Source organism: Nymphalis io, chromosome 18, assembly GCF_905147045.1.
Source record: "Nymphalis io chromosome 18, ilAglIoxx1.1, whole genome shotgun sequence".
In the NCBI taxonomy this organism is placed as follows: domain Eukaryota; kingdom Metazoa; phylum Arthropoda; class Insecta; order Lepidoptera; family Nymphalidae; genus Nymphalis; species Nymphalis io.
Window position 1 is genome coordinate 9,504,931 of NC_065905.1, and position 25,056 is coordinate 9,529,986.

General features: G+C 33.5%; 3 protein-coding genes and 1 long non-coding RNA gene across 5 annotated transcripts in view; 3 read left to right on the forward strand and 1 right to left on the reverse strand.

The window, feature by feature from the left end:
- LOC126775502 (uncharacterized) overlaps positions 1 to 25,056 on the forward strand; it is a 366,351-nt gene that overhangs the window by 150,266 nt on the left and 191,029 nt on the right. The window lies entirely within an intron of this gene.
- LOC126775479 (uncharacterized) lies at positions 1,196 to 3,806 on the forward strand. The gene is made up of 3 exons (XM_050497455.1): positions 1,196 to 1,626; positions 1,710 to 1,824; positions 2,180 to 3,806. The coding sequence occupies exons 1-3, from the start codon at positions 1,265 to 1,267 to the stop codon at positions 2,471 to 2,473; spliced, it is 771 nt and encodes a 256-aa protein (XP_050353412.1). The 5' UTR covers positions 1,196 to 1,264; the 3' UTR covers positions 2,474 to 3,806.
- On the reverse strand, positions 9,108 to 18,904 carry LOC126775444 (bleomycin hydrolase). 2 transcript variants are annotated; one of them, XM_050497400.1, is made up of 12 exons: positions 18,716 to 18,904; positions 17,174 to 17,331; positions 16,972 to 17,102; positions 16,600 to 16,714; positions 15,197 to 15,334; positions 14,578 to 14,698; positions 13,722 to 13,849; positions 13,108 to 13,235; positions 12,036 to 12,134; positions 11,278 to 11,398; positions 10,440 to 10,550; positions 9,108 to 9,440 (listed from the first exon to the last, which is right to left on the reverse strand). In XM_050497400.1, exons 1-12 carry the CDS (start codon positions 18,792 to 18,794, stop codon positions 9,318 to 9,320), a joined length of 1,452 nt encoding a protein of 483 aa, XP_050353357.1. In that variant the 5' UTR covers positions 18,795 to 18,904; the 3' UTR covers positions 9,108 to 9,317. The 2 variants fall into 2 exon arrangements, with proteins under 2 accessions (XP_050353357.1, XP_050353358.1); XM_050497401.1 differs by lacking the exons at positions 16,600 to 16,714; positions 16,972 to 17,102; positions 17,174 to 17,331; positions 18,716 to 18,904 and adding an exon at positions 15,852 to 15,903.
- LOC126775485 (uncharacterized) lies at positions 19,445 to 21,797 on the forward strand. Its single transcript, XM_050497462.1, has 3 exons — positions 19,445 to 19,671; positions 20,282 to 20,383; positions 21,192 to 21,797. The coding sequence occupies exons 1-3, from the start codon at positions 19,531 to 19,533 to the stop codon at positions 21,597 to 21,599; spliced, it is 651 nt and encodes a 216-aa protein (XP_050353419.1). The 5' UTR covers positions 19,445 to 19,530; the 3' UTR covers positions 21,600 to 21,797.

Sequence of the window (25,056 nt, forward strand, 5' to 3'; positions counted from 1 at the left end):
CTGTGGGATCAACTGGGTTATACAAAAATATTTTTTCTAAAAACAGTCAAGGTAAATACGGCCTAGACAATAAACCAACAAAATAATAAACAAAAGAACATACATAGCTGCAGTTTCAGTAATTTTAGCAACTTAGAAAATACTGTTTATTGCTTAATAATGATATTTTTCTCGTTATTTAGGGTCTGTGTGATACTACATAGCATGCATCATTGTATGGACAACATGGTAAACCAACCAGATCAAGTAATTTCGACGTTTTAGGGAGTTTTTGGTTAAATTGAGTGGCATTAAATGAAGTTTACACTGTACTTTAATTTTATTCTTGAACAAACTAACTTTAGGTTATGATTACTGCTAAACATTTAATAAGTCTTAGCTTAGATACTAAGCCTTTGTAAAAAGAAACTATTCATTGATTCATTATATCAGGCTCATAGGTACCTGCTTCAGATAAAATCGAACTATTTTGAATTGAAATATAATAATATACAGCTCCAGTTTTTTTAAGTTGTTATTAAAAAATATACCTAGAAATGTTTTTATATTATAAACAGCGGTATTTATATAGGCTATTGATTTGTTCAGCATATTGTTTTTTATAGATGCCTGGTGAACATAGGACTTCTAATATGCAGCATTAACATTTAACAATTATTTGTTATAAAATCTCGGAAAACGATACAAAAAAATAATTACTTAACTATTTATTTTGATAGCTACAATAAACCTCAGTTGCTTTTTCAAATATTTAAATTTTAACTTATTGTGTTTTAATAGTTACAGACTTGCAGCATGTTTGATCCTTTGATTAAATAATTGTAATTTATGTAATTCCGCAAAAATAGTGGATGTTTTAAGGACATATCCTTACTGGATGTATTATAAATCACTCAGATTTTAAAATCTCGATATATTATTTAGTATATATTTATAAAACATCTAACAATACCAAGTTTTGTTGATGATTTTCCAATGCTTATAATTGAAGTATAATTTTTACTTGATTGTTTAACAATTTTACCATGATTAAACTTGAAGCTACAGAAACACATAATTATTCGGAAAAAAAACTACGCGATATTTTTGGACATGTAGTTATAAAAAAATATTTATAGACTGTATGAAATAATACTTTTTTTAGGACCAGAATAAAAATAATAGTTAGCCTTAACTTGACAAATGACAGTGACTTATTTGGCGGATTCTAAAATGTCAATGCGTGAAATCTAAACCTAAAATACAGTTTGTAAATGTTCATAAAATGCAACTTGTTACTAGAGTGCACCTTTATCGTAGCCCCTACACAATCTGCTATATTTCTGAGGACCGCTTAACTTTGCCTGATGAACTCAGTTACAAATCTATAGGTGTTAAAGTTGATACCAGTGACTTGAACATTGGTGATCAAAACGAAAACATACTAGAACTAAATAAGAAAAATTTAAAATTTAGTACGAGTGCATTATTTCTACAACCTTTCCTTAAAGAGTGCTTAAACTCAGACGTGTATAGATTAAACGTTTTAAGGAATTTGAATGAATTAAGTGGTTATCCTAATAGTGGGACATTGTTTTTAAAATTAATCTTAGAACCACCAGATAAAGAAGTAATTGATTATGCATGGTAAATTAACCTTACTTAAACAATGTTTCTGTTTGGTAAAATTTTTTGTTTATGTAATATCATGTATATGTAATATTTTATAGGAATGAAAGAATGTTGCAGTTAATATGGACAAGGGTTGAGGTGGAAAATGCATTTTCATGGTTATCAACGCTTGGTGGTGCTTATTCAGCGTTAGGAGACTATTTTGAACATTGTGTAAGTATAACATTTGGCCACCAATAAATACAAAGTATTTTTATCTGCATTAAATTTAAGATGTCTATAAGATTTCCTTCATAGAATGATTGTAATATTGACATATTGATTGAGGTACATAATTTTAATTATTTAAACATAAGGGAAATAGTATATAAAATTAATGGTTAATTAAACATATTTCTTTCCTCTGTTGGTAATTATTATAATTACCAACTTCCAACTGTTGGAAGGTATTATCCCCATATATTAATTTGCTTCCTACACACACTACATAACTAATTATTATGATTATTTTACTGATATTAAAATGAAATATACTAATATTAAAATACTTTGTGTATTTTGTTGACAGGCTGAAGAAGCAGGAAAAATTTCAATGCGTCAGTATGCATTGTCCAAAATACTGGGTGATGAGGGTCTAGCTGCCCGGAGTAGATTATATTCTGCAATAGCTTTTGCTCAAAAGGGTAAACTAAAACTAGCTAGGTATTTAGTAAGGAATATAGCAGCATTCGCCCGAGAAACACATGATAAATTTCTCAATAGAATGTGTCAAGGTGTATGGGTTAAACTAAAGTACTTAAAAGAAAGACAATGTATAGAAAAAAGAAATAGTGTTAAAGCTAAACATATTAAATCTGAGTGAGGTTTTCAAATGTTCTTATTAAAAGTTGTTTCAAACAAAAATGTTATAATTGTTGTTAAATGTTTGTAAAATTGTTTTAAGTAAAAATAAATATCTCTCACAAACGTTTATAATTGTATATACAAAATAAATAGTGCAGCAATATCCTTATATCATTTAAAGTATATAATATATATCAATTTAAAACCTATGTGACCAAAAATGAAAACGCTTCATATATTAAATAAGAAGATAGTATTTAGATTGATATAACCTGTGCCAGTAGAGAAAGAATTTACAAATGGCGGATTTACTTTCATGCCATCTCACTCTTAAACTATATGTATCTCTGTTGCACTGGGAAATTTCGAGAATCTAACTAGTTTGGAATAGAATATTTATTCAAAATTATACAAATTTTTTAGCAATGGTAATGTAATTTATTTTTTGGAAATTTATTATTTATTGGAAATAAATAAACTTTCAAGTGTTTCCTTCTTTGCTAACATTGTTAAATTCCGCTATTTATAAATATTTTCCTTATTGACACATGTATTTCTACATAAATTGCTTAGAATTCAGAAGTGCTATTATGAAATTTTAAACAATTGAATTTGATCATGGATTATAAAAACTGCCTTAAATTGACATGCAATACTTTTATACAATATGACTTGTGATAAACATAACTATCACATATCAATATAAGTCAGTTTTAGATAATTTGCAACCAGATTTATTATGGCCTTGCTGATATTATTTCTTAGTAACTTGTTATGTATTACATTACCGTTTTGTAATTTTGGCAATTATCAGCTGGCGTTGTTTATTTATTTCATTAGCATAACACTAAGGTAAGCTTTATAAATATTTTTGATTATACACATTTGTACTGTAAGATGTACATCGCTTAAGATATATTTAAAAGTCAATTGATAGTGTGTTTAATCACATTAAAAATAAGTTATTATTTCATTATTTTTGTTTTGAGTGTGTTCGGGGAATTTTTAATAAATGATCACTTGAAATTTATTGTTTACTGATACTTTGTTCCTTTACGCTGTTCGATTATGGACGACTATTGGTCTGTGACGCGTGAGAACTTCCCGCGCTTTTATGTTTGCGTTAAAATTAGAAGAATAAATAATGCTTTAGGATTATTTAATACGAAGGCATCGAGTATAACATCTCATCCTTAATATGGTGGGCGGTGGCATGATGAACACCACGCATCAGAAAAAGCTTGACAATTTCAATATTTTTTTACAAATAGAATAGAGGCAACCGAATGAATAATGACTACGTTTTATGTTTGTGTACGAGCGAGTGTATTAAAATAAATGAATAAAACATTTTAATATATTTTATTGTCTTAACAAGGTAACATGGCGGTAATTGGTTATTGAATATGAACACATTCCGTTACAATGTAGGTACAAAAAAAAAATATTAAAATTTATTATCTTAGGCTATACCAAATTAATTTTAATCCACAAATCATTAAAAAAAATGTTTTGTTACCCAAAAGTTTATACAATAAATATATTTATTATAGATTAATAAAATGCTAAAATAAGATCTTTTCTTCGTCACAAATACAATTGTTCAATCAGTGAGCATCAAACACATCCTATGTAATAAAAACTGTTGTTTTTTCTGTTACTTATACTGTTGTATACCTTTTTCCATAGTCTTAAGTCAGCGCTACACAAGTGCTAATGCTCTTTTGTTTTTTTATATGAATACGAAGTTTGGTGACATTATTACAGGCAGCCTATTCGAAAATGAATGCGAAATTCAGCTAAAACGTATAAATTATTTTTTTTTGATATCGAGAAATCTTTCGTTGTACATTTACAATCCGTGATTGACATAATACTGTGATTATTGTTCGTTAGATTTGAATGTGTGACACCGTCATAATAGCAGCACTGGCGCGGCAATTTTCTTTTCTTTAAATTCAACCAAACGTGTTGATTCGTTTTTTTCTGTAATGTTGGTATTAGCAACATCAATTCGAAAACTAATCGAGCTTATTAAAAAGGAATATATATTGAAAATTTATATAGGAATTTTTACATTTAATCTTATATTTTAATTTTAATTTGGGTCATACTAACGGCTTTACTTATAAACGTATATCGGGTGATTAGTAAACAATGCTGTCTTCTTTTTTCGAATGTCAAATCAATAATGACAGAAAGAGATAAATCATTGTTTAACCAAACAGTTGCTAAGAAACGTTTATAAGGCCGTAAGTGTCACATGTGACAGTTTACGTCTAGTAGCACCATGCTGTCTAAATGCAATAAAACGATAACTGTTTAGCAATTTAAAAATCATTGCTCAATTTATTTTAACATACAGTGGACCCCTTGTAATCCGGCACCCCTTGTAATCCGACATGATTCATAATTTTTGATTATTTTAGTAAGTACATTTGTTTGTACACATTTATTTCCTAACGTAAAGTTATTGCATATTTTTTGTAAGTTTTATAATAAAATGTAAGCTCCCTATTGTGTTGTTTAATTTACTAAATTATTGAATATGAACACATTCCGTTATGTATGACATACATAATGAAATATGATTTGTACTTCAGAGTACATATACATAACATATAGAATCTTATCATTGGATCTGAAATTTGTCGGATTACAAGGTACTCTTTTATAAAAAAATCCGGACTATAGGGGTATCATATATATATCCGGTCTTAGGCAGTACTACTATACTGCCCTGCAAAATGTTTGTCGGATTTCCGGGGGCCATTGTAATTATAACATATAATTGTTAGTTGGCTAATTTTGAATTTGAGAAAAATCATCGGATTGGTTTCATATATAATGCGCTTTTGTCTCTTAGTAGTGGAGGTAAGTTGGACACTGTTGTCAATGTTTTTGTAATCGATAAATTAAAAAAAAAATGTAAAAAGGAAATTACTTAACGATTTAACAATTACATTACAGTTTCCCTATTCTAGATATTTAGCACCATTAAATAATATCCATATTACATACCCGGCCTTGCCAGCCGAGCGTACCGAGCGAGATGTACACAACCACAGATGTGTAGTAGGCTAGATGTCGCTGTTCATTAAATTGTATGAAAAATCCGAACGTGTTATTTTCGTCGACACCATGCCAGCCATTTAGTAAATAGAAGTTTCTTATTCGTGCGTTCTTGCACTTTGTGGCAGGGCTTGCTAAGTTGCGGGCGACTCGCCCTGGGAACTCCAGGCGGAGGTGCTCGCGGAAGTGTACCGCTTCCGGGCCAAAGCGAAGGAACGCGGCGACCGTCCAGGGTCGGCGGAGGTCGGGCGGATCAGGGCTCTAGCCCAGCAGGCCCTGATCACCCGATGGGAGGAGGACCTGGGGTCCACGGCGGGCCTGGCGACAGTGGAGGCGGTACGTCCCCACTTGAGTCGCTGGGTCAAAAGGAAACGAGGCACGCTCTCGTTCAGGCTGACGCAGGTGCTTACCGGACATGGCTGTTTCGGTAAGTATCTGCACGAGATAGCGCGGCGGGAGGTGTCACCCTCCTGCCACGAGTGTGGTGCGCCATTCGACACGGCGCATCACACTCTGACGGAGTGTGCCGCGTGGGTGCCCCAAACTCATTCCCTGGCGGCGGTTGTTGGAGGAGATCTCTCCTTGCCGAGCATCATCGACGCGATGCTCTGAAGCGAGGGGTGCTGGTCGGAGATGGTCTCCTTCTGCGATAGTGTGATGTCGCAGAAGAAGGCAGCCGAGCGGGCGCGGGAAGAAGATGCCGCTGCAGACCCGATCCGCCGGAAAAGACCGGGGAGAAGAAAAACCTTCTCCCCCCGCCACAATAGGCACCGCAGGGACTAGGGGGGGTTCACAGTACCCTGGGAACCCTCCCTAAAGAATGGAGGCCCGCATAGGCGGGCCGGCCGTCAGAGCTCCACGGTAGCATGCGAAAGCGATCCCGTGGCGCTCCTCGTTAAAACGGAAAGGGTACCGCTGGTTTTTTAGTGGGTATTCCGATGTTCGGGGCGCACTCGACGCCTTGGACACCGGCGAGTCCCACATACCCCCCCACTGTTCCCGTGGGGGAAACGCGTAATGCGTTTTTCCAGTGTTAAAAAAAAGAAGCGCTTGCTAAGTCCTGGAAGCTTGCTTAAGTCCTGGTAGCTTGCTAACGTGCAGCCCGTGCCTAAAATGGGCAGTCATGCTGACCCTGCCGTAATGTATAAGTGTATATGTATAATGTAATGTATAACAGACCCATCTCGGTTACGTCCATTTTGTGCAAGACAATGGAACGTATCCTAAATACTAGGCTCCTGACGTACCTGGATGCCAATGACATTCTCAGTGACCGACAGTACGGGTTTCGCCGAAACCGGTCCACTGGTGATCTTCTGGTGTACCTCACACACATCTGGAGTGAGGCCATCGAGAAACACGGGGAGGCACTTGCTGTTTCTTTGGATATCTCGAAGGCCTTTAATAGGGTTTGGTATAATGGCCTTATCAGCAAGCTTCCTGCATATGGCCTGCCTGCTAGCCTGTGTGCGTAGATTTCAGACTTCCTGAGGAATCGATCGTTACGAGTAGTGGTTGATGGCCACTCGTCGGATCAAATGGCTATAAATGCCGGTGTTCCCCAGGGGTCGGTGCTCTCGGCGACACTATTTCTGCTGCATATTAATTGCATATTAATAATCTGCTGATGCCTTTATCCATGGGTACGCAGATGATTGCACAGTTGTCGAGAGCTACAAGTCCAACGCGCGAGCTAGTGAGGCCCAAATCCAGGCTCAGAAAGAGGCCATGGTGAAGCGCCTGAGCGTGACCCTTAAGGCAGTGTCCGATTGGGGCGATGCCAATCTGGTCATGTTCAATGCATCTAAGACGCAGTCGTGTTTGTTTTCCGCCAAAGAGAGGGAAATACAGCTACCTTTCTCCTTCCGAAATGTGTCTGTACCTATAACTGACCATCTTGACCTTCTTGGCATTACTCTCACGTCGACTCTAAATTTCGGCTCTTTTATTGAGTCCAAAGCCCAAATAGCCGCTCGAAAATTTGGTATCCTCTCCAAAGTGAGACGTTACTTTACTCCAGAACAACTGCTCAACTTATATAAAGCACAAGTGAGGTCATGTATGGAGTACTGCTCTCATCTTTGGGATGGCTCTGCCAAGAACCACCTTCAGGCTTTAGAGTTGATTGAGAGGCGTGCCAGAAGGTTAATAGGAGACGACGCATTGGTCGAGTCTAGGCTCCAAAGTCTGGAACATCGACGTGTGGTTGCATCGCTCTGTCTTCTATCGGATACATTTCGGAGAATGTGCTCAGGAATTACACGAACTGATTCCTGCAGCCCCTTTTTACTATCGAACGGCCAGGCAAACGCGACCAAAGCGCTATAGGTACACAGTGGAAATTCCCCGCCTACGTACGAAGCGCTTTGAGTCTACATTCATCATTCGCACTGCGAAACTATGGAATGCTTTGCCTGAGTCCGTATTTCCTGATAGGTATAATGTTGGTGTCTTCAAATCAAGAGTAAACAGGTTTCTTATAGGCAAGCGTGCTACATCTTAGACCGTGTCGATGCTTAACATCAGGCAAGTCAACGGTCAAACGCTGGCAAATTAATTGTAAAAAAAGGGCTTTGTGCAAGGTCGTTTGAGTAGGTAGCTTGCACCTACCTTGCTTGCTACCTACTCATCAGATATTCTACCGCGAAACAACAGTACTTGGTATTGTTGAGTTCCGGCTTGAAAGGTGAGTGAGCCAGTGTAATTACAGGCACAAGGGTTATAACATCTTAGTTCCCAAAGTTGGTGGCGCATTGGCGATGTAAAGGATGGTTAATGTTTTTTGCAATGCCAATGTCTTTGGCAGGTGACCACTTACAATCGGGTGGCCCATTTACCCGTCCACTAATTCTATAAAAAAAAACCATAACATCAAAATAACAGAAAAAAATATTATTCAAGGAAAATGGTAGCGCGCAATTGTCTTAACTTTCACAGACAACCTTTCGTGAAAAAAGTTTAGAAAAGCATTCACTAAATATTAAAATTTATGGCTACAGTCTTTGAATAACAAATATTTTAACTTATTATTGGAAAAGGTGCACGTTTAGATGGACCGCATGTATCTAGCTTACTATAAATCTGTAAACCCTTATAGTTTATTATTAACTAGAACTATATCACGACCTCTCAACCAAAATCTTGGTCTAGGGTCTATTCCAATCACCAGAGGAGTAAAGACAAAAAAACTACATTGAGATTGAATTGACCCGATATCATTGGTCGATATCTTTGATCGTTATGGATTCGCGATAATAAAGCGCTTTGAAAGTGGATATTAGTTAAGTGGAATTGTGTTCCATACATAAATATATATTAATCAAGACCTGGTTGAAGTACTTAATAACAATAGTGCGAATGCAGATAATGTATTGTTGTGTTCCGGTTTGAAGGGTGAGTGAGCCAGTGTAATTACAGGCACACGGGATATAACATCTTAGTTCCCAAGGTTGGTGGCGCATTGGTGATGTAAGCGATGGTTAACATTTCTTACAATGCCAGTGTCTTTGGGCGTTGGTGACTTACCATCAGGCGGTCCATATGCTCGTCTCCTATTCTATAAAAAAAATATAGCCGAGATCCCATAGAGGTTTGTTTATTTTTACGCCTTTTTCGATTGGAATAGTGTACAGTTAATAAAAGGGTTGTGAGTCATGACGCTTTGTAAATATCAATCCATGGTTATAACCTCAAATACAAAACTATTCAACGAATCGACTTAATTATTGTCACCCTAATCTATGCAACGAATTGAGTTTTATTATGAAATATAACGTAACACATTGTTACTGTTATTCGTTTGAACAAAGTGGACAGGCGAGCGTTCCCATGGGGTCCCAGGCGGGGAGAACTGTCGGCTTCTGTTTGAACACATCGAGCACTTCCTCCGGTACATATTTTTTATCTACGACAACCTGAAAGTAAAATATAAATTAGGTCAAAATAAAATCTTTTTTATTGTAGGAAATTTCTTACAAATTAAATAATTAGTATATAAACATTTTGGCGCGATTTGTGTCCAATCGCTTGGGTTACAATTCAGTTGATGTTAAAAATGTTTAATCCAATTAATCGATAGAACTATATCGCTTTCTTTTTTATTTTGTGTATTTGTTTTAATTTTGAACGTACAAAACAATCAGCGCTATTCTCTAAGCGAACAGGACTGAATCACTTGCTAGTTTTTTAAAATCAACACGAGACAGATGTCAAAGGGTCGGTAACATTAAAAAGTAGTCTATACTTATAATAACTATACTCATAATATCTTTTGCCTTGACTGACTATCAACGCAAAAACTATTGATCCTAGAAAGTTTAAAATTGGAACATAAGCAAAACAGAATTATATAATATGGGAATTTTGGAAATTTCAACTTTAAAGACGGGAGGGGTAACTTTTTATTTATTTTAGCCGTACTTAGTCGAGATGGCCCAGTGGTAAGAACGCGTGAATCTTAACCGATGAACGTGGGTTCAAACCCGGACAAGCACCTCTGAATTTTCATGTGCTTAATTTCTGTTATAATTCATCTCGTGCTTTTCGGTGAAGGAAAACATCGAAATTCTGCCACATGTGTATTCCACCAATAATGCGGATTAGAAAATTGGGAGCAGCGTGGTGGAATGAGTTCGAAACCTTCTCCTCAAAAAGGGAGAGGAGGCCTTAGCCCAGAAGTGGGACATTTACAGAGTGTTACTGTAAGTCGAGATGGGCAGATAATAATAATAAAGCTGTAGTTTGTTGTGTGCAATCTCAGGGTCTATCGTCACTAGTCAGATATGGAAAAAACTTTTCGAACAGCCGAGTTATTGAGTAAAGTACAACTCACGGGAGGGGAGATGTTACATTTAACGAGGATTGTTTAGTATAGATGACAGTATAATATAGTTATAAATACTAAATGACCTCACCTCAAAGACAAACTCCTTAAACCACGGCACCGTGAGCAGCAGATATCCCTTGTCGTATTCTTTGTCACCGTACGAGTTCTCCACGCGGAACTTCGTGGGGTTGCCTTGTTCCTGTCGAATAAATAACATATGTGTGATTTAAAATCGGTGGAAATGAGTTTCTCATTGGACGCTGATTGCAGTCAGGCGAGCGGTTCATCTAGCCTTTTTTGTATAGAATAGGAAAGCGAACGAGCATATGCCACCTGATGGTAAGTGGTCACCAACGCTCCTAATCATTGGCATTGTAAGAAATGTCAACTATCGCTTACATAGCCAATGCGCCACCAACCTTGGGAACTAAGATGTTATGTCCCTTGTGCCTGTAATTACACTGGCTCACTCACCCTTCAAACCGGAACACAACAATACCAAGTACTGCTGTTTTGCGGTAGAATATCTGATGAGTGGGTGGTACCTACCCAGACGAGCTCGCACAAAGCCCTACCACCAGTTATTCAGATAGGCACAAAATTCGTGTCTATTTGAATGATATGTATATTCAAATAGGCACGAATTTTCGTTACGTAAAATAAAATCCAAACAGGCGATATACCTTACTATGGTAATGTCTATGGGCGTTGGTGACCACTTACCATCAGGTGGCACATATGCTCGTCCACCTTCCTATTTTATAAAAACAAATCAATTATTAGACAGTTTAAAATATAATAAAAAATGTTTGTTTTGGTTTTGGTAACTCACAAATAGCTATATTAACATAAAAAGAGGCAGTTACTTTGAAATCACAGACAGAAATTTCAATTTTATATATTTGTATAGACAAGTTACCACTTACGTCTGTGCCAACAGCCGTGAAGGCCATCGCGTGTGTCATGCAAGAGTCACCGTACAGAAGTCTCTCGGCTTTGTCGAGTCCGATCTGAACCTCCGTGTTGAACACCAGCCGGTAATCTTGCCTGCGAAATATATACTGGGAATTTATTCAAATTTCTAAAATAAGTCTATAATTAATTTTTAATAATAACCATTAATTATATTGTTAACAAATTTAAAATAGACAAACATTTTGACAAAATCTTTTTACCAAACATGTTTTGTCTATGGACCTTACACATTACCGGATTGAGATATCCAAGGTCCTTAGACATTCCAGGCCCCTATTCCGAAGCGGTTAGAGTTAATTATAATAAAAACTAGAATTAGATAGATTATAGTTTTACAGAGATTTTTTTTTTATTAGCAAATGTCACTAAAGAGGTTTAGCGTCATTAAGTGCGGAATACGTTCATATTAACAACAAATTATATTATTTTTCCTGGACGGGGGTCTCTAGGCCGGCACCTTGTAAGCGTTGTAATAAACCAGTAAGCTTATTCCTTCTTTCTTAGATTACTTAACATTATTTAATAATATAAATAAATAATATAAGTGTTAAAATGACTAACTCGAAACGTGGTCTGTGCGTAGTATCCGTAGAATCGATTACTTATGAAAACGTGCAATTATATGTATGTCATCTTGCCCTTAGAATTTTTCATTACGTATCAACAGTTTAGGGTATGGAAATATAAGTTTTTATCAAGTTCGACTTACGCATCTAAGTCCTCGAGGCCGTTCTTCCTCTCGAACCGTTTGGACACCTCGCAGCCGAACCAAACTGCTTCCCCGCCCTGGATACAGTCTTTAACCGCTCTGAAATTATTATAATTTCATACAGCGTGGAAATGCGGCCTGCATTATTGGCTTTTGCGTCGGATGGGAATTGGGACTATTTTAAATTTAATTTTAAAAATAATATATGTCGACGTAAAATCATAATTTCATTATAACAAACATAACAAGCCTTTTATAAATAGCTTTAAAGCTAACACTTAACGTTATTAATAACGATTGTCGTTTAATTCATATTAATCTATAGAAGTCGTCGAGATGGCCCAGTGAATCTTAACCGATGATCGTGGGTTCAAACCCGGGCAAGCACCACTGAATTTTCATGTGCTTAATTTGTGTTTATAATTCATCTCGTGCTTGACGTTGAAGGAAAACATCGCGAGGAAACCTGCATGTGTCTGATTTCATTGAAATTCTGCCACATGTGTATTCTACCAACCCGCATTGGAGCAGCGTGGTGGAATAAGCTCTAAACCTTCTACTCAAAACGGAGGGGAGGCCTTAGCCCAGCAGTGGGACATTAACAGGCTGTTAATCTATACTAAATTATAAATAGGAAAGTAACTGTCTATTCGTTACGCTTTCACGGCTAAATTACTGAACTAATATTGATGAAATTTGTTATGAAGCAAGCTTGAATGTCAAGGAATTACTTAGTAATTATTAATTTAGTACTTTTTATTCGTTTAAGTGTTAGGGGAAGTCCCCTCCCCTTTATACTACATGGGCGAAGCCGCGGACAAAAACTAGTATAACAATAATTATAAAAATAATAGTCAGTAGTATCTATTTTAGTAAGTATTATAAAATTCATTTTTATATGTTTCAATGTTTTTAATGGTAACATTAAGAGATTATACCCTGGTGTTACCATTTAAAAAAAAACTAACTTTAAAAAAATAATGGTAACATAATATTATCAATAATATCTAGTTAGTGCAAGTGGTATCGCCTTTCTAATAAGATGAACATGAAATTAATAAATTATATTTACTTGATAAGAGTTTCGATGGGCTGGTTGTTGTATGCAGTCTGCCTGCCTCCGACCACGTTGCCTAAACACTGAAGGGTGTAAAGCTGACCGAACGGGTTCGATTCTCGGGGATCGCTCACTAGGCACACCTGAAAATTGTTACATGCAATCAAATATATATATTACAATTATAAATACAATTTTTATATACGAGAAAAATTGTCTCAATGTTTTTAAGTATTTAATAAATAACTTAAATGTATGTGTTTAACGCATTTTATCTCGACTGGCTTCTAATAAATATATTATAACTTTTTAATTTGAGAATTTTATTTATTTGAATTGAATTATTAGAATGTAGTTACATAGGCTTCCACATACCTTTCTCAGCATGGCGTGTGACATCCTGACTAATATTATAAATGTGAAAGTGACTTTGTTTGTTTGTTACGCTTTAATTACGTAACTACTCAATCGATCATAATTATATTTTGCATACACATTGTTAGGGGTATAGAAAATGACATAGGGTACCAATAATCTCTTCCCCTGACCTATTCGGGACATTATATTATAGAAGATTTGGACTCAGCCTGTAGAGTCTGGTCGGTGCCGTGCAAGTAACTGATAGCTACCTTATCGTCGACGTTGTACACCGGCCGTACGTGCTTGTTATAGAACTCCTGCGGGCTGAGGGGGCCGAAGGTGTTGTAAGCTTTTTCCTTATTGTAGAACTCGTATGTGAACTTGTCTGGTGGTGTACCTGTTTTAATATTAAAATAAAGTAAATAAAAGAAATTAAAAAATTAATCTTAACTATGGGACACAGCTGAGCTAAGGTCTTCTTCCCTGATGAGGAGATGGTTTGCAGCGTATACACATCAAGCTACTCCAGTGAGGGTTCGTGGATACACATGTGCCACAAACACGGGATTATTATATTACACATTCAAATGGACAATAGTTTTTCGAAAAATATAATATATTTCTTTTTAATTACAATATATAGTTGCATAGTATATATATAATAAGCATGTCAGTCTGTTTTCAGTTGCAGTATTGTGAGTTGCATACAACCATGGGAAAAGTTGTCATATATCTTATTTGTAATTTTAACCTTTCAAACCAAAACACAACAATATCAACATACTCTGTATTGTTATTGTTGGCTAAAGATCATTTCCACTCAGACATGCACAAGGCCATAACACCAGTGGCGAAGTTATCATATAGAAAGGCAGTGCGATGAACTAGGTTAACGGGCCCCTTGGGGCTACATATGAAATAGCTAATATTTACATACTAGGATTAAGCATTACCATTTTATATATTTTGCGTACCAACTAACATTATTATTTTATTTTATATTAGGCAAAAAAGACAACTGTCATTTATATACATTGACGTCATTTTTTCCAAACAATGCAATGTTTCATCGGGACCTTTATCCCACCTGTTTTGTGTATTTTTTCAACGTTGTCAGGTACTCACCAAGACAGGTGGCGACGATGTTGTAGATGACAGCTATCTGATTGTCAATGGCTTTTTGTATCTCCTCATCTGAGGCCTTCGCTGCCACTAGACATCTCAGCTCTTTGGCGTATTCACGCAACTGTAATAATCCTACATTTAATAAAGGATCTTGTATCCGTACGATGAATAATTTTTTCAAAAAATTAGTGTTTATTTTTTATTGTATAGGTAAGTGGACGAGTTGGGCCACCTGATGGTAAGTGGTCACCAACGCCCATATAAATTGGCATTGTAAGAAATGTTAAGCATCGCTTACATCGCCAATGCGCCACCAACCTTGGGGACTAAGATCGTCCGTTGTGCCTGTAATTACACTGACACATTTCATTTAAACTGGAACACAGCAATACCAAGTACTGCTGTTTTGCGGTAGAATATCTGATGATTGGGTGGTACCTACCCAGACGAGCTTGCACAAAGCCCTACCACAAGTAAAAAGAGTAACAGAACTCGAAAATGCTTTTATATTTGTAGCTATATTAAGCATAAGTTTAGACGTTAATTTTTTTGGAATGTCTGGATTTATGTATAAAGACATTTATACATAAGTATTTCGTGTACATTTTTTTATAATCACCTTGGTCTTAATTAGTGCGTTCATGTGTAGACTCCGGCGTGAGCTGAAGGTCTCGGGGAAGCATTTCTTCGGCATCAAACCGTGCTTGTTGATTAAGTTCACTATCAAGTCCCACTGGCCACCATCGTTTATTGGATCCTGGAAGAAAAATAATTATTTAATACACAAAGTTCAATGACCGAATGGAAATAGCTTCAAATTCAAGCGTTTATGTATCTCGAGGTATTTTTTTATAAAATAAAACATTTTTACGTGACGAGTAAATCGAGCCTTTCATTCTATACTAATAATATATATGCAAAAGTAACTGACATTAACCACTGAACCGATTTTGATTAAGTTTTTATGAAAAAAGCTGGAACTCCAAGGAAGAACATAGTATTTTTTACTTTATATCAGCCCCTTTCCAAAACGCTGGCTAAAACTAGTACAAAATAAATGTAATACCAATTAAGGATTTTTTTCGAGTTCAATTAAAAATAGAACTGTCATAGCCCTGTGGATACAACACGTCAGACTTTATCAAGATCTTAACCAAAACTGTTAGATGATTTTCTTTTATCCTCCTTATATATTGTAATTGAGTAATAATTAAGTTGGAACGCAAAATTATATTTAGTTTCGAATATAATATATTTCATATGTAACCCCTTACTTTAGGAGGCCCTGGAGCGCCGCACCGCTTTGCCCTATGATAGCTACGCCACTGTATGTATATATAGGTAGGAATTAAATGTTTTATTTGCTTATATCTCTACAATATCATATTGTTATCAGATATGTTATCAAGAGTGGTTTACAACTTGTTGTTTAAACAAAGTGACTTTCGAGTCATATCAATGCAAGTATATGATTCGTTTTTTAATACTAAGAACCAAGTAACTGTACCCAACGAAGGTTGTGGGTACTTCAAACTTCGTATAATGTTTAATGTATAATATCAGTTTCTTAGCGTAAGACTCACTTTGTATAAAATAATATAATCATAATATTTAAGATTTAATTAAATTTAAATTTACGAGAAGAATCGCCAAGAAACACAGTAGTTACTCTTTTCAGACACTTAAATTATTTATTCATTAGACACTGGCAGTATTAACAACACTGTCTCACTATTACACAAAGTTACAGTTTACATTTCAATGTCATTGACCTCTTATAGACATCTAGAACAATCCCTACCCGCTTCTAATAGTTGAACTTGCGTACTGAGGACAATATTATATATATATATATATATATATATATATATATATATATATATATATATATATATGGTGTACAATAAAGAGATAAATAAATATGATATCATTTTCATCAATCAATCATCATCAACAGATACCGAAACACACATGTTATAATAATTCTGTCATATGAAAACCTTCTTAATTTGAGATATATACCTTAAGTAAGAAGCTGACTAATCGACGGTCTAGCTTCTCTCCTTGTTTGGCGGTTTCCACTATATTGTTTAGCCAGAAGTGGGATCGTTCAATTTTGTCCCAGAAGAAGAGGTAACTGTGAATTAAGTTAATTCTCTATATAATAAATAACGGTCATACTTCTGATGGTTGTTTACTTTGAACTAAGATTTGCAGCTTTGTAAACTAGCCACTAGACCAAAGAGGTCAAAGTTGATATAACCGATTACTGAACAAATTTTTTTGTTTTTGTGCTTTAATTAAAATAATATTATAACAATATTTCCGACTTGATTTCACTAATTAATTTGACAATTCAATTAACCGGAGAGTTCTCTTAAAATATTTATATACCTTTGTGAAAATTCAAACTCTTCAATGCCATATTTTTTCATAAATGGTAACCTCATCACATTGAGGGCTGCAAACAGCCAACATCTACCTGTATTCTCTTGATTTGTTACAGGCTTGCCTTCTGACTCAACCTGTAATTATTAGTTTTGTATTAATTTATTGAAGCCATAATTATACTAATTTATGAGCATAACCAGCTTACCTTAATATTATAAACATGTAGGGATCTATCAGTCCTTCGTTTGCTGATAGCAACTTCGAAAGGATCAAAACGAGTGCAAGCATTTTGAGCTAATTCATTTATAGGATTTGTGTAGTAGTTACTCCTTAATTTATCCAGGGTTTCAAGGGTTAATGGTTCTGTGAATAGAAATGTAATAGAGTAATTATTAGAGAAATAAATACATAAAAGACGATTCGGTTTCCGTGGTTGGTAGATACTTGTCTTTCACGCCAAAGGTTATGGGTTCAATTCCCACTCTGGACAGACATTTGTCTGCATGAACATGTCTGTCCTGAGTCTGGGTGTAATTATCTAGTAACAGTAACAGCCTGTTAATGTCCCACTGCTGAAGGCCTCCTCTCCCTTTTGAGGAGAAGGTTTGGAGCTTATTCTATCTATATAAGTATGTATTTAAGTAAGTTTAAATGTAGTATATGTAGTATATCAGTTGTCTGGTTTCCATAGTACAAGCTCTGCTTAGTTTGGGATCAGATGGCCATGTGTGAATTATTTGCAGGATATTATTTATATTTATGTCCCAGTATATTATAAATACATAAATACAAAAAATTATTGGAATTCAATGTTTGTTACATAAAATTGATAAATATTTATGTAATATTTATGGCAATAAACAAATTTAACACACAATATATATTAAAAGTTGTTTTAATTAACTGAAAGTGTACAAAATTACAAATTTTGTAAATTTAAATTGAGTGATAAGACTGATAAGACCCTTGCAGGCATCATTTTACAATCCGCAATTATGTTTATATAGCATGACTATTCTTAAGCTTTTGTTTTTCTTTTTTACTTGTATTTGTCTTTTTTTCCTTGTGTGAGTGTGAGTTTTTTCCTTCTTGTTGAGTGTGCAATAAAGTTATTTAATAATAATAATAATAATAAAATTAATTAAATGCAAAATTTTGTCATTCCCTTGATTATTTCTGTCTCATTCCATAAGTAAATCTTACAAATAACCACATTTAACTTTATAAGTGCTATTAAATGTTCACAATCACTTTAGTTAAAAATGCTTAATAGCAGACTGTTATACAAATCTATTAATGTCAACTTTATTAGTATTGGCATACCTAACAGCCATAAAGCAGTAAAAAACTAATAATGGAAAAATACATTTCACATCGAGCAATAATTACATATGCCTAAACTGGTACTGATTAAATGTAAACCAGGGAATTTGATCAAAGGTATTATTTTACATAAATTACAAAATCGTAAAATATATTACTTTAAATATTAAATAACTGACTAATATTGACACATTAATTATTGCAATATAAAATGCTTTTGTTACAGTATATTAATAAAAATAAAACTTGACAATATGGTATATTCATTGATATATATTATGACATATTTAACATTTATATCTACTGATTTTAAATAAGATAATCAATATCTTATTGCTATGAGAAATGTGTAGGACTACAAAGTTCGTTGACATGCTAAACTTCAATTATCTATTAATAAATATTGTTTAAAAAATGTACTTACTTGAAGACATGGCTACTGTTGAAGTTCTTAGTATAAAAAGGGGGGTTTTTAATGAAGTTGATCGTATACAGTTGATCATTTAAGGAAAATAAACAATTAACAATTCACCGGCAAATGCGGCCTTTATATATACTGCGGTAGACGATAGATGCTAACAAGGTAAAGCTTATTTGTGAACTGTTTACACGAGGGAGATGGATATAGGATGATAAGTAAAATTACAAGGAATCTGACGTTTTTATAAATCATTTGACAGAAGACAGCTGACAAGCATATGCCACTTTCGATTGACCTTTGGTGGTCATTGAACTTGTTCAGATGTTTTATAAAATTATTATTTTTTATATATTTTTTTACAAATAATATGTAATATTATTGTTTACATTTAACCAATTTAATGATCTTATTATTAAAGAAAATGTTAAAAATTAATTTTAATTAATGATTTTTACTATTGGTAACATTTAAAATTTTAAAGCGGTAAATTCAAATTATGAGTTGATACAAAAGTGGTTTTTACGACTTATACTTTATTTTTCAGATGCCAAAGTTATTGATTTATTATATTTCAATACTCAATTACATTTTGCAATTTACAGAAATTAATAAGATATATAATGAGTCATTCGTTAATAGAGATAATAAAAATGTTCATGAAAATCAATACTTTTTGTGGCATAGTAGGTAACACTGACGCTTTACAGGGGCGACTAACACGACTTATATAAAGACAAAACAGACTTGGTATCGCCGTAAATTAATACTACAAATGTAAAATTCTTATTTGATATTTTCAATTTTTAATTACTCTAAAAATGGCTTTAAAAGCTTACGAAGATGCGTGTATGAGAGCGGAACTATTCGGCCAACCAAAACCAGAGCGAGAAGATTTTTTATCAAAACATAAACATTTGGATGTAGTCGAGTTTGAGGAAGTTGATATAAGGACTACAGAGGTATTTCTTTCTTATTATATATATTTTTTATTCATAAGCTGTGATTAATTTAAATATATTCCGGATTTCGTTAATGAATGTACTATTAACGTAGTAATTACGATAAAACGATTTTTTTTAATGATTAAATAATCTTTTCATTTTACTTTTAGCTAGTGATAATGATATTCTTTTAATATATTTTCGAGGAGAGTCCCTCGAAAATTCCCTATTAAAGTATCATAATGACTACGGACAAAGGAAAAATGCTGCAGATGTAATACTAGGTCAAGGGCGATATGAAATAATAGGGTGCTCTTTAGCCATTTGGCCTCAAAAGTAAATAAAAATGTGCCACCTGGTACTGTATGTATGTTTTCGTGAACAAAGCGATTAATATTCTATTTTTAAGTTAATATATATACGTTGTTTATTCTTGTCTTCAATGAAGCCATTGGCGTGCACTAAGGCTTTCTCTGCTCTTAGTAGAGCAACTACAATGTTTTTAATAAATCAACCGGAAATACTTGATACACCAAAAAATACTAATTTAGAGATGAATGTTAACATGCCCAATAATATATATACTTATGTATATATATATATATATATATATATATTTATTTTTCAGAATACGGCGATGTTAACTGATGATTTGAATCATGCAAGTGGGGGTCTCGCGGAACTGAACACAATACTTACGTCTACACAAACCAAGCTTAATCGTCTGAAGGTAAGAATACATTTTATTCTGTATTCAAAAAATAACGTAATTTTTTAACTCTCAGCATGTTTGTAAATCCGGATTAGCTTAATAGAAATTTTATAAATATTTAAGGCTAAATTCAAGTAGATAAAATAATTCATTTAAGTTGCAATTAAATTTGGTGACAAGACTTTAATATTTTAATTGGATTCAGTTAGTGACGGAAATTCTTCAAAATCTGCCATTTTTACGAATATAATGCCTATTTGAATTATTAGTTAGTAGCGGTAGTTGAAAATAAAAAAATGAATGTTTCGGTTTTAGTTACTCGTAACTAAGCAAGAAGCGATTATTTTGAACTCAGACAGATACTTCAATTTCATTTATTTGTATAGATATATGTACTACGAGTAGACAAGTACCCAACCCAAGTACTTAACAATAAATAGTTGCAGGGGCGTATTTAAATGTACAAACCATTATTTTTTTAAGAAAATTATCAATATTTATAGAAAATACATATTACTTTTAAAATTGTAGTTTTTTTTTTCTTTTTTTTTCTTATTATAAGTAACATTAGCTTTACGTCGCTGTGAGTATTACTGCAAGAACTTGCTGGATTTTAAAATGCATTTTTTTAACTCCTTTATAGAAGTACACTGGTCATTAAGCTGTATGTTATGATACCAAGAACAAGATATAAATATATAATAAAAGATAAAGTTCGTCGAATATTGAAGATATTATATTTTGCCATGCAGAGGCAGGCGCGGGTATTAATTAATCTTTATATTAAGATTTAAAAATATATAAATGCATTTAAATTTTATTTCAGGGTGTCTGCGGTACTGTTACCAACTTTTTTCGTATTAAATTAGCTACAAAAGATAATTTATCCTATTCAAGCGAACCGAGTTATGTTGGACAGACTAATTATGACAAGGATTATATACCACCAAAAAGTTCGGATGTTGGCTTTATAAACAAAGGCCTTGGTCCTGATGACAATGAAATGACGCCGCATACGAAAATAATGGAGCAAAATAGCCGCGACATTAATTCCGCTCTAGCGGAATTTGAAAAGGTTGAAAACAATTGCTTATTAGGTAAAGCGGTTGTGCAAGATTTTAGTAAACAAGTTTCTTCACAAAGAAGTAAGTTGGATAATTTGATTCTACAGGCTGAAAGGGCTGAATCCTCATTAAAAAGTCAAAATCGACAAATGAGGACTTTTTTTCGATAAAGAAAAGGTATTATGTCTATGCCGCCAATATATGCCAAATTACATTAATTCATTGTGCAATGATAATTCAATACGCTTGGTATTACCAGCAATAATTAATTTATTTTGTTTGCAAAATATACGGTTGATTAGGATAAATGAAGTAATTAAATTACGGACATTATTTTGCTAAAGACATATTATTATTTTCTTAATGAGTTTAAGGCAGATATTTGATTTAAGCAAATTTTTTAATAATACAGCTGAACTTTAATAAATCGAAATAATCGATGGCCACAGATTATAAGTAAAATAATTTTTACTCATATTTATAGTATTAAGTTACTTTTCTTTGAAAAAGAAAAAGAAAATATGAAAAAAATACGCGATGGCAATGTAGTTAAAGTTTTATTAGAAAAAAAAACATTACTCTTAAGTGTAAAACTCACAGACTTGAGAAGGACCAATGGGTTTTTAATAATATTAAATGTCCTGGATTTCTTTCTAAGGGTGTGCACTTATTTAAAAACACACGAATCAAACAATGACCTTTAACTTCAAACAAACATATTTTAATTTTTTTTTATATAGTATCGGTCACTTGGGTCACTTTGGTTTCATTCTGGGATTGTGGTGCAAGACCGTACTGCTTCACGAAGTAGATACTAGCTCTAAAGCCGGAGACTTTAAGTAATTTAAATATTGGTTTAGATATTATATTGATTGTATTAAGAATCATTATCTGAATTTATTTTTAATGGCCAATTTAAAAAAAAAACAAAAAACTATCGTTGCAAGGGGCAACACCAGGCATTGTCGCTTCAGGTTAAAATTAGATAGATAATTGAAATTAAACTCTCATCGCTCCAAAAGAAGTTTCATTTCAAAAACAAATATAATCGTTATAAAACTAGTCATTACATTAACTAGCAAAATATCTTCTTATTTATTTCTAGATTACGCTGTCGAGGGCAACAGCGAATACAAACTTCTATAAAAATATTTGTAGAATTTCGGTTTATTAAAGTTCAACTGTATCTTTTAGCAAAGCTAATGTATGATAACTAAGAGTTTTGGATTGAGTGATGTGAAGTTGGTGCTTATTTAAATATATAAGGTGTAAAAAAAAACATACATGTATCATAATGATCTAGAAACTTCTCTTTGATAGCTGTTAGAAAACTATATAATCAAAACATAATATAAAATTTAGAGAGCTATATATAAGAAAGAAAAGCTTCAAATATTTTTGCTTTATACAAATCATTGAAAAAAATGAAAAAAGAAAGGTTATTATTTCGATCCTAAGTTTATACATTGTACATAAATAACTAGTTAAAAGTATCATGGTATACAAATATTAAATTTATTACGAATGTATAATTATATTTCAAGTTTCATAACAGAATTATCTTCATTGTGCTATCTATATAGAATAAGCTCCAAATCTCAAATAAAAATAAAGGAGAAGAGGCCTTAGCCCAGCAGCGGAACATTCGCAGGCTGTTACTGTTAAGCTGTCTATTTTATATATTCAATTGAATTTGAATGAATATGAATGATTTGCGAAGATATACTATTAATATTGAATGAATGTTTTGCTAATATTATAACATTTAGCGCATTAATTAACAATCAATTAGTATGTTTAGCCTATTTCAACTATAAGAGGAGTAAACATAAATTAACAACTTTGACATTGGTCTGACGTGATGTGGTTGGTCAGGATCTTGAATAATCTATGATATTCACTATGGATTCCCCAGATATGGCGTTTTTAATATCCGCGAAGTTATAATCGGACTTTGGGAGTTAAAATGATTATAACTACTAAGTAGAATAGTATTGTATTATAAATAAAAGTAAATTTATCAAGAACTGTTTTTAGTGTATAACACAGTAGAACAATTAGAAAATCGCTTGGAATATGTAAATCTAATGTTGGTTTATCTTTACTCCATCTTCGATTGGAATAGGGATAGAATGTTTCGCGTTAAAAAAAATTTGCTATTTGTATATAAATTTTCAGTTACTACTTCTAAGAGTAATTACATTTCATTGTATAATTGAAAATGTATACATAATTAGTAATGTTATTGCTTGCTTAGTGAATATTAATAAAAAGTTATTTCGAGTTATGGGCCTAATCTGTGCCTTCATATTTATTTCAGTAAATATTGATCTATTTATAGCATTGTGATATGTATCTTTAAAGTAATATTTCAAAGTTTAATCAAATAAAATATTAAATAAATAAAATCTTCTTTAATTTATTGTAGTTCTTATTTACATTTAATTAAATCTTGTAAATTGACAAAACGTTGCTTGCAAATGTCTAATGGGCCTCCTGGTAGTAAGTGATCACCACCCAATACTAATCATTCCCTGCTTAACCATTACGCTACCAACCTGGCTTGAGAACCAATGCTATGTCCCGTGTGGCTCTAGTTACACTGGCTCACTTTCATACCGGACCACAATACTGAATACTGCTGTTGGCGGTAAGTATATTTTGATTTGGTTTTTAGTATGAATATTGTTTATTTGAAGTGTTTTTTTTATAAACAAATGAGAAATCTACGCGTTGACGTCACTGAAGTTAAATGAACTGATGTGTTCCAATAATAACAAGGAAATTTAATTCAATCTTCCTTAAGAATGCGCGAATTAAAAACATCAAAGATTATTATTATTATTCGACATTGGTCATGATAAGCAAGGGCAAGCAAAAACGGGAACACTTGAACCATGAAACAGTTGCTTATATAACTGCTTATTGTACCATGACAAGTCAATCTTGTTTAGTCGATTCGTCGAAATGCTACTTCTATACATTATCATTGAATTAGCAGTCGCTACTTTAGCCGATCCATTTCACAAGTACCCTTACGTTTTTCTACTCGATGTTGGAAATGAAGAAATTGAAAAAACGAACACAGAACAAATAAGACTAACGATTCCCGGAGGTTCATTAGCTTTAAAATATCCAGCGACTGGTGATGGGGACACGATTGGACATGTAAGGGTAAGCGGTATCGATTTTGGAACAGATCTCAAAGCGAATATTGTCCAAGGCGGTCCTGGGTACAAATACGTTGTTTTAGTATTTATGGGTAACCCAGGCGTGTCGTACGATGCAGTTGTGACCATCCAAACTGTACCAAATATTGATAGTTCAGATCAAATAGTATCGAATATGGATTCTGGTGATACGAATAATAATTTTGAAGATGATAGTCCAAACGATAGCGCTGAGGATACATCAGACACTGAAACTAAACATGTGTATAGTGTAAATAATAATGCGCAAAAAATGCAGTCGAGTTCAAATATATACGAATATGTTAGCAACGAAGTGGTTGACAATCAAAACAGTGACGATGATGATGATGAAACTCAAAATTCGTTAGATGAAGAATCAGAAGAAAAAGAAGATGGAGTTCAAGACAGCATAAACGATGATATTAGTGAAAATAAG